General features: G+C 44.6%; 1 protein-coding gene across 1 annotated transcript; it reads left to right on the top strand.

Moving 5' to 3' along the window:
• Window positions 1–8,298: 8,298 nt before the first annotated feature.
• LOC102472156 (40S ribosomal protein S9-like) lies at window positions 8,299–8,698 on the top strand. The gene is given in 3 exon segments (XM_014588289.1): window positions 8,299–8,527; window positions 8,530–8,555; window positions 8,558–8,698. Coding segments are annotated over 3 exon segments (396 nt in total).
• Window positions 8,699–8,999: the final 301 nt, after the last annotated feature.

Here is an 8,999-nt window from a genome sequence, read left to right as displayed (position 1 = left end):
TGGGGTACATGCAATTAAGATCTGCCTTCTTGTTACTCTGAAAATGGGATCCTGGGGCTCAGACACAGAAGAACAATTTGACTCCGCTTCAGAGGTCTCTCCATTAGTACACGGTTCAGTCATCTCTGACAATCAGCCTGTAGTTCTGTTCTTGTTTCTGCTCTTAGGAGCTCTAGGGATTGAACTTTGTTTCCCAGCTGTTTGTGGTTCAGCAATGCTCTTAGGAGCTCTAGGAATTGAACTTTGTTTCCCAGTTATTTGTGTTTCAGCAGCAGTTGGGTCATTAGACCCAGATTCCTTCTTGCTTTCTGGATGTGCTGGAATCTCTTTAGCAGTAAGCTTCTGCTGGCAGCGTGTAGGTGACATGGCATGCCTCGCAGCCTGAGAACGGGTGGACCTGGTGACCACCATCCTTGCAGTTGACGCTTCTAACTTCCCACTTTTTTCATTTTTAAAAAATATTTGCTGGGAACCAGCAGTTAGCATAATGGCTATGTCGCTGGACTCCCACGTAGTGGACCGCGGTTCACGTCCCGGACCCGGTGGCTTAGAACTCACACTGGGCGTGTGAGTGTGTGTGTGTGTGCCCAAGATCCCGAGAGGAGAATGGAGTAGAAGGGATTGCAGTGTGACCATCCCCCCTAGGGGGTGATTTCTCGCTTTCTGACTCTCTGTCTCTCTCTCTCTCTGTCTGTCTGGCGAGTGCACGCACCCTATAGAGAAAACCTCTCCAAAAAAAAAAAAATTTGCTGAAGTGTATATGCACTTGCTGGAAAGAGACAGAAAAAGAGGAAAACTGAGACAGTACCCCTACAAGGGGGAATGGTCATACACAATCTCTTCTCCATTTCTCCTTTAAAGATTTTGGGCACACAGGAATATGTACCGGCATGTTTTTCAAACCTCTGGGTCTAGGACTTGAAGAACACCATTGGTCATGTGGTATCCAGCCACTGTAACCACCATGTCACCACTAACTGGCCCTTCCTAACATTTAGATTTAAATTTTAGACAAAGAGGCCCCACTGCAGTGCAATAACACAAGAGTCCTACAAGGCTGGGAGCCAAGACTAGGTTGTGCCAAAAATATGGCGAGCACACGCTGGTACCTAGAATCCTGAGGAGATGGAGAAGGGGTATTGTGGGGTGAGACTCTGTCAAAGGTGCTTTCTCTCTCTTTCTCCCTGTCATGTGTGTACACAGGCTATCTATCCGAAGTGATATATAGCAAAAGAATACTTAAAAAAAATGAGGGATCTTCAAAAAATTCATGAAAAAGACATAGCATGAAAAAATTATGCATCAGTTTCAATTTTTTTTAAACTTGCTATAGAGCACGTGCACTCGTTAGAGAGAGAGAAAGTGAGAAAGCACCTTCCTGGAGGGACGACCACACTGCAATCCCTTCTCTTTCACTCCTCATCTCAGGATTTGGGACACACACATATGCACACACCACCAGGTTCAAATTTTCATTTTTACACCAAAATAAACTCACGCTTTAATTCCATTTTTCTATGATTTTTTTTTTTGAAGAGGTTTCTGCTATAGGGTGCATGTGTTCACCAGAAACACAGAGAGAGACAGAGAGACAGAAAGCGAGAAATCACTCCCCAGAGGGGATGGCCATGCCGCAATCGCTTCTCCTCCATTCTCTTCTTGGGATCTTGGGCACGCATGCACACGCGCCCAGCGTGAGTTTAAGCCACCAGGTCTGGGACACAAACCGCGGTCGACTACATGGGAGTCCAGCGACATAGCCATTACGCCAACTGCTGGTCCGATTTTTCTATGATTTTTTGAAGTCTCCTCATATTTCCTCTCAGATCCCATCAGGAGCCTATAATATAATTTTCTCCTCAGTAGTGATGCTTTCTTTGGTCACATGGGTCATACAGTCTGCATCGGATCTCTCTGTTACTAAATATATGCTTTCACTTGTGACATTTATACATAATCTGAGAACTGGACCAGCCGCTGTCATCTAATGGTTAAGAGGACTGGATCCCACATGACCAACTGTACAGTTTGGATCCTGGACACTACAGCTTGAAAAACACACCAAGCATATTTGCTTGCATGCCCCAAACCCTGACAAAATGGAGAAATGGAAGAAAAGGAACTGTGGCATAACCACACACCACTGGGGTGCTTTCTTACACTCTCTCTCTCTCTGCTTCTTTCTGTCCCTCTGGAAAATTCATGTGCCCTTTCGCAATTAAAGGATAAATGAATAAATAATCTAAGAGTTGATGTTTTGATACTTTGTGACTATTCTGTTCCTTGACATTCATCTCATGGTATTAGTGTTCGTTAATGATCCTTGCCTTGATCAATTATACATTGACGTTTACCAAATAGTGATTTTCTAATTCTTTTTTTTTTCTGTTATTACTTTTTCATCTATTAGCTGATATCCTTTTTTTTTTTCTGGAGAGGTTTTTGCTAAAGGGCACGTGCACTCGCCAGACAGACAGAGAGAGATAGAGAGACAGAAAGAGAAAGTGAGCAAGACAGGGTGGATGGCCATGCCGCAATCCCTTCTCCTCCATTCTCCTCTCGGGATCTTGGGCACGCATGCACACATGCCCGGCGTGAGTTTTAAGCCACTGGGTCCGGGACGTGAACCGCGGTCAACTATGTGGGAGTCCAGCGACATAGCCATTACGCTAACTGCTGGTCCCTGATATTCTTCTTTTTTAAGAATTATATATTTATTTATTATTATTATTAGGAGAAATTTTTGGTATAGGGCAAGTGTGCTCACCCGAGAGACAGAGACAGAAAGCAAGAAATCACACCCCATGGGGGATGGCCATGCCGCAGTCCCTTCTCCTCTATTCTCCCCTCAGGATTCTGGATACGCATACACACATGCATGGCCTGAATTTGAAGCCAACAGGTCCAGGACTTAAACTGCAACTGACGATGCGGGAGTCCAATGTCATAACCATTACATTGTTCCCTGGTCACAATTTTTAAAAAAGAATTATTTAATTATTTTTGTTTATTATTTCACTTATTTTAATTTGACTAGAGAGATAAAGAGAGAGAGAGAGAAAGTGGGAAAACAAACCACCAGGTCTGGGCCTAGAACCATGCTGGGCCATGTGGGAGTGTCCAGTGCCTTAATGACCATGCCACCTGCTGATCCCCGCATTCTTTTTTTTTTTTTTTTAATTTGCTCTAGGACATGTGCACTCACCAAAGAGATAGAGAGAGAGAAAGTGAGAAAGTAAGCCACTGGTTCAGGACTCAAACCACCACCAGCCATGTGGGAGTTCAGTGCCTTAACCACCATGCCTCCTGTTAGCCCCCTTAGTTGATATTCTTCAGTAAGAAAATCTTTCCAGTTCAGATGTGTTATTATGCACTGGATGCTACTTTTAGACAAACTGAGGCTGCATGGGAAGCCAAATTTGATTCCTACCCAACCATAAAATCTGGGAATGGTGATATAGATCTGTAGTTCCAGACTCTCCAGAGTCTAAGCTCCGTGTCCTAAGCCAAGGAGTTCAGGACATGGCAAAACCCTAACATAACACCACATATGGGCCAGTCAGGTGGAATGGTAGCTAAGACAGTCGGATCCCACATGGCCCCCAGCATGGTTCAAGTCCCAGACCTGGAGGCTTATAAAAACACACGAGGCATGTGTGTGTTTGTACAAATTTCTGAGAGAAGATGAAAGAGAAGGGAGCGCAGCATGGTCATTCCCCTTGGGGGTGCTTTCTCTCTTTCTCTCTTCATGTAATTGCACCGTAACTTATTGGCCTGTTGTGTATGCATGGATACTTAAACTGTTTTCAATACTTTTGTAGTACAAGTAATGCCACCATGAGTAACACTGTAGAAATTTTGTTTCATATATGGGGAGAGGCAACTCTTTAGTGAGAATTCCTGGAAGCGAGTGCCAAACTAAGAGAAATGCTGAGGCAAAAGAAATAAAGCAAGGGTTTATCTGGGCCATGGTTAGGATGATCGCCCACCCAAGTGCTATGATTACTACATTGCCCTGAATAATGGGTGCGGAGGTCTTTCTTACAGATTTTAGGATAATTTCAAAGGTAAAAGTTGTGACCAGCCTGGAGGAATAGCATGGAGTCTTGTACGGCAGTGGTCAGCTACATCCTATGTTCACAGGAGCAGGATGACCTCGTGTCATCTGCAGTCGCCTTGCCTAAGTTTTTGTTCTTTATTCATGACAGAGTGGGTGCACACACATGTGACAGTGAGACAGCGAGAGCAGGACAGAGAGGAGCACCCTCCACAAGATCTGATCACACCAAAATTTCCTTTCTTCAGTTCTCCGGCCCCTCAGATCCTGGACACGCATGTGTACGTCCAGCATTTTTCAGGCTCATTAGGCGGAGAATATCAACCATGGTCACCACATGGGGTCCAGCTTCTCTCAAGCAGCATATTACCACTGTATCATGGAGCCAGTCCAGCTTAATATTGTTAAAAAGTGCATGTATTTTGGGACCAGCAGGTGGCGTGGTGGTTAAGGTGCTGGACACTCCCATATGGCCGACCACAGTTCGAGTCCCGGACCTGGTGGCTCCCTTTCCCTTTCTCTGTGTCTCTCTCTGGTCAAATTAAAACGAACAAATGAATAAATAAATAAAAAGTATATTTATTTTATTTATGATAGAGAGTACATGCATGGGCATTAGGGGGAGAGAGAGAGAAAACTAATACCCTCCACTGGTCTCTCACCACATTGTGATCCCCTTTCTCCAGCCCTCTAGCTGGTCAGGACCTTGGGCACATGCCCACACACCCAACATGTTTCAGATCTACTGGGATGAGAATCTGAACCAGCAATCAGCCTGTGGCTTCCAGCACTGCAGTGCAGTCCACTACAGACTATGCCATCAAGGCTCTATCTCCGTCTCTGGCAGAAGGTACATTCACTCACCAGGAAGAGAGACAGAAAGAGAAAGTGAGCAAGAAAGCACTCCTCATGGGGCATGGCCACACTGCAATCTCCTCTCCTCCGTCTCTCCATCCTTTTGGATGTTTCTCAAGCCACCAGGTCCAGAACTTGAAACACAGGGTCAGCCATGTGGGATCTAGCCGCCTTAACCACCAGGTCACTTGCTGGCCCTTAATTCTACTTTTAAAAAATAATTATTTATTTACTTATTTTTGTTTTTCCTAATTTTGCTACAGGGCATCTGTGCTCACCAGAGAGAGACACAGAAAGTGAGAAAGCAAGCTGCTAGTTGTGGGACTCGAACCACAGTCAGCTATATGGAAGTCCATTGCCTTGTCACCTGTTGGCCCCCCCATACCGTTTTTTTTTTAATTTATAATTATTTTTTAAATTTGATTAATTAATTATTATTATTTTCTTTAGAGATTTTGCTATAGGGCAAGTGTGCCTGTTATAGGACAAGACACAGAGAGAGATAGACAAAAAGCAAAAAATCATCCGCCCCAGGGGGATGGCCATGCCACAATCCCTTCTCCTCCATCTTCCTCCTGAAATCTTGGGTACACTCCCACATGCACCGGCATGAGTTTCAAATCACTGGGTCCAGGACTCAAACCACGGCCAGCCATGTGGGAGCCCAGTGATATAACCATTGTGCCATCTGCTGGTCCCATTATTATTATTATTTTTAAATATGCTATAGGGCATGTGCACTCACCAGAGAAAGATAATGAAAGAGAGGGAAAGTAAGAAAGCAAGCTGCCAAGTCCAGGACTTGAACCGCAATTTTCCGTGTGGAAGCACAACACCTTAACCACCATGCCACCTGCTGGCACACGTAATTCTATCTTTTAAAAAATTTTATTTAATTTTTTTGAGAGGTTTTTGCTATAGGGCACGTGCGCTCATCAGAAAGACAGAGAGACAGAAAGCGAGAAATTACTCCCCAGTGGGGATGGCCACACCACAATCCCTTCTCCTCCATTCTCTTCTTGGGATCCTGGGCATGCACGTACACATGCCCAGCATGAGTTTAAGTCACCAGGTCGCCTTGGCCCGTGGTCAACTACATGGAAGTCCAGCAACATAGCCATTATACCAACTGCCAGTCCCAGTATTTATTTAATTTAATTCATTTTTTTTCCACAATTTTTCTACAAGGCAAGTAAGCTCAACAGAGAGAAAGAGAGAAACAGGGAAAGTGAAAAAGCAAGCCATCAGGTCCAAGACCTAAACTGCAGTCCATCATGCCATCTGTTGGCCCTCCAATTCTATTTTTTTAAAGAATTATTTTATTTAACTTTACTTATTTATTTGTTTGTTTATTTCAATTTTTTTTTCCTTTTTTTTTTTGGAGAGGTTTTTGCTATAGGGTGTGTGCGCGCACAAGAAAGAGAGAGACAGAGAGAATGCGAGAAATCACCCCCCAAGGGGGATGGCCACACTGCAATCCCTTCTCCTCCATTCTCCTCTGGAGATCTTGGGCACGCATGCACACACACCCGGAGTGAGTTTAAGCCGCCAGGTCCGGGACTCGAACCATGGTAGACTACATGGGAATCCAGCAACATAGCCATTACGCTAACTGCTGGTCCCGTTTATTTCAATTTTTGACCAGAGAGGAACAGAGTGAGAGAGAGAGAAAGTGAGAAAACAAGCCGCCAGGTCTGAGACTCGAACCACAGTCAGCCATGTGGGAATCCAGCACCTTTAACCACCATGCCACCTGCCAGCCCCCAATTCTATTTTTAATTTACTAAAAATGTCATACTGTTTTCCATAGTTTTCTACTTATTTTTTGTATAAATTAAGTTCTTGATAGTTATATGTTGAGGTTTTATTCTTCTAATCTTACAAAATTATTTTATTCTGTTTTTACATTGAATTATCTTGTCAGATGTCATCATGTAATCTACAAATAGAGATTTAAATTTTTTTCCTACCAATTATTATGCAAAATTAAATTATTAGAATTGTTTTCTTGTCTGATTGATTGGCTAATGTCTCAAATGCATTGTTAAGTACTACTGGATAAGAGGCATCTTTTTTTTTTTTAAAGAATTATTTTACCCAACTTCACTTATTTATTTATTTTTATTTGACCAGAGAGGGACAGAGAGAGAGAGAAAAAAAAGTGAGAAAGCAAACCGCCAGGTCCGGGACTTGAACCGCAGTCTGTCATGTGGGAATCCAGCGCCCCCAGCCACCACACCACCTGCTGGCCCCAAAGCATCTTTTGTCTACTTGTGATCTTCATAGGACTCTCTCTAGTATTTCTCTATTCATTAAGATATTGTTTTTATGACTGGCACATATATCATTTTTATGTTCTCTCTGGGGTGTTTTCTGACATCAACAGCCAATTATCTCATTCTCTGAGCCCCAGCTGAGTGCTCAACAATTCAATTTTGATACTAAGTACCCTGAGTTAGTGTCGGCTTCACATATTAGTCTCAGTTCCACAAGAATGCATGCGCTTCAAACTCAGGCCTCCTATACTTCTAACCCAACTGGCTCTAAATCAGGGACTCCCATGACCCGCCTCTTGAGATATGATAATTTGCTAGAATGGCTCACAGAACTCAGAATGTGCTTTACTTATCTTTACCAAGTTATTATAAAGGACATTGTAAAGGATACAAATGAACAGCCAGATAAAGAGGTCTGGGGGATTCATAAAGTCTGGAAGATTCACGAGGTCTGGAAAATTCATGGGGTCTGGAAGATTCAGTGCACAGGGGCTTCTGTCCTGTGGATATGGGATGTGCCCCTCTCCCAGCACGTGGCTGTGTTCACAAACAAGGAAGCTCTCTCTGAACCCCTTCCTTTATGGCTTTTTTAATTTTTTATTTTAGAGAAATTGATTTTTGCTAAAGGGTGTGTGTGCTCTTCAGAGAGACAGAGAGACAGAAAGCGAGAAATCACGCCTGGGGGAATGGCTACGCTGCAATCCCTTCTCCTCCATTCATCTCTTGGGATCTCGCACGCACGCACATGCACTCGGTGTGAGTTTCAAGCTGCAAGGTCCAGACCCGAACCACAGCCAACTCCATGGGCGTCCATAATGTAAACCATTATGCCATCTGCTGGTCCCTCCTTAGGGCTTTTTATGGGGGGTTGTGTAGGCATGATCATTATTAACTCAGTCGCCAATTCCTCTCCTTTCCCAGGAGGTTGGAGTAGGGGAGAACGATAATCCAGGATTTTAATCAAGCCCTGGTCATTCTGGCCACCAAGCCCCACCTTCAAGCCATCAAGGGGCCTGCCCAAGAGTCACACCATCAAAACAAAAGATTCTCACTCTTTATCTTTCCCAGTGTCCGGGCTTCCGCAGGTGAAGACAGGCGAGGGGCGCCACCATGCTGGTAGCCTGGAACTGGGTTTGTTACAAAACCTATGTGACCCCGCGGAGACCCTTCGAGAAATCTCGCCTCGACCAAGAGCTGAAGCTGATCGGCGAGTATGGGCTCTGGAAGGAACGCGAGGTGTGGAGAGTCAAATTTACTCTGGCCAAGATCTGCAAGGCTGCCCGCCAGCTGCTGACGCTGGATGAGAAGGACCTGGGACGTCTGTTCCAAGGCAATGCTCTGCTAGGCGCCTCGTGCGCATCGGGGTGCTCTGGATGAGGGCAAGGTGAAGCTGGATTACATCCTGGGCCTGAAGATCAAGGATTTCTTAGAGAGGCGCCTGCAGACTCGTGTCTTCGAGCTGGGCCTGGCCAAATCCATCCACCATGCCCAGGTGCTGATTTGCCAGTGACATATCAGGAGATTTTTGCTATAGGGCGCATGTGCTCATGGGAGAGACAAAATGTGAGAAATCACCCCACAATCCTTTCCATTCTCTTGGGATTTGGGGGACACACACACACACACACACACACACACACGTGCCTGGTGTGAGTAGAGTCTCGATGGATCCAGGACTCAAACCGTGGTCAACTATACGGGAGTCGAACAATGTAACCATTATGCCAGCAGCTGGTCCCTTGACCTGTCCTTTTATTTTTTTAAAGAATTATTTAACTGTTTTATTTTAATTTTGACCAGAGAGGGACAGA

The sequence above is a fragment of the Tupaia chinensis genome, unplaced genomic scaffold (genome assembly GCF_000334495.1).
Source record: "Tupaia chinensis unplaced genomic scaffold, TupChi_1.0 Scaffold000002_1, whole genome shotgun sequence".
Taxonomy (NCBI): Eukaryota; Metazoa; Chordata; class Mammalia; order Scandentia; family Tupaiidae; genus Tupaia; species Tupaia belangeri.
This window is presented reverse-complemented; position numbering and strand designations above follow the sequence as displayed.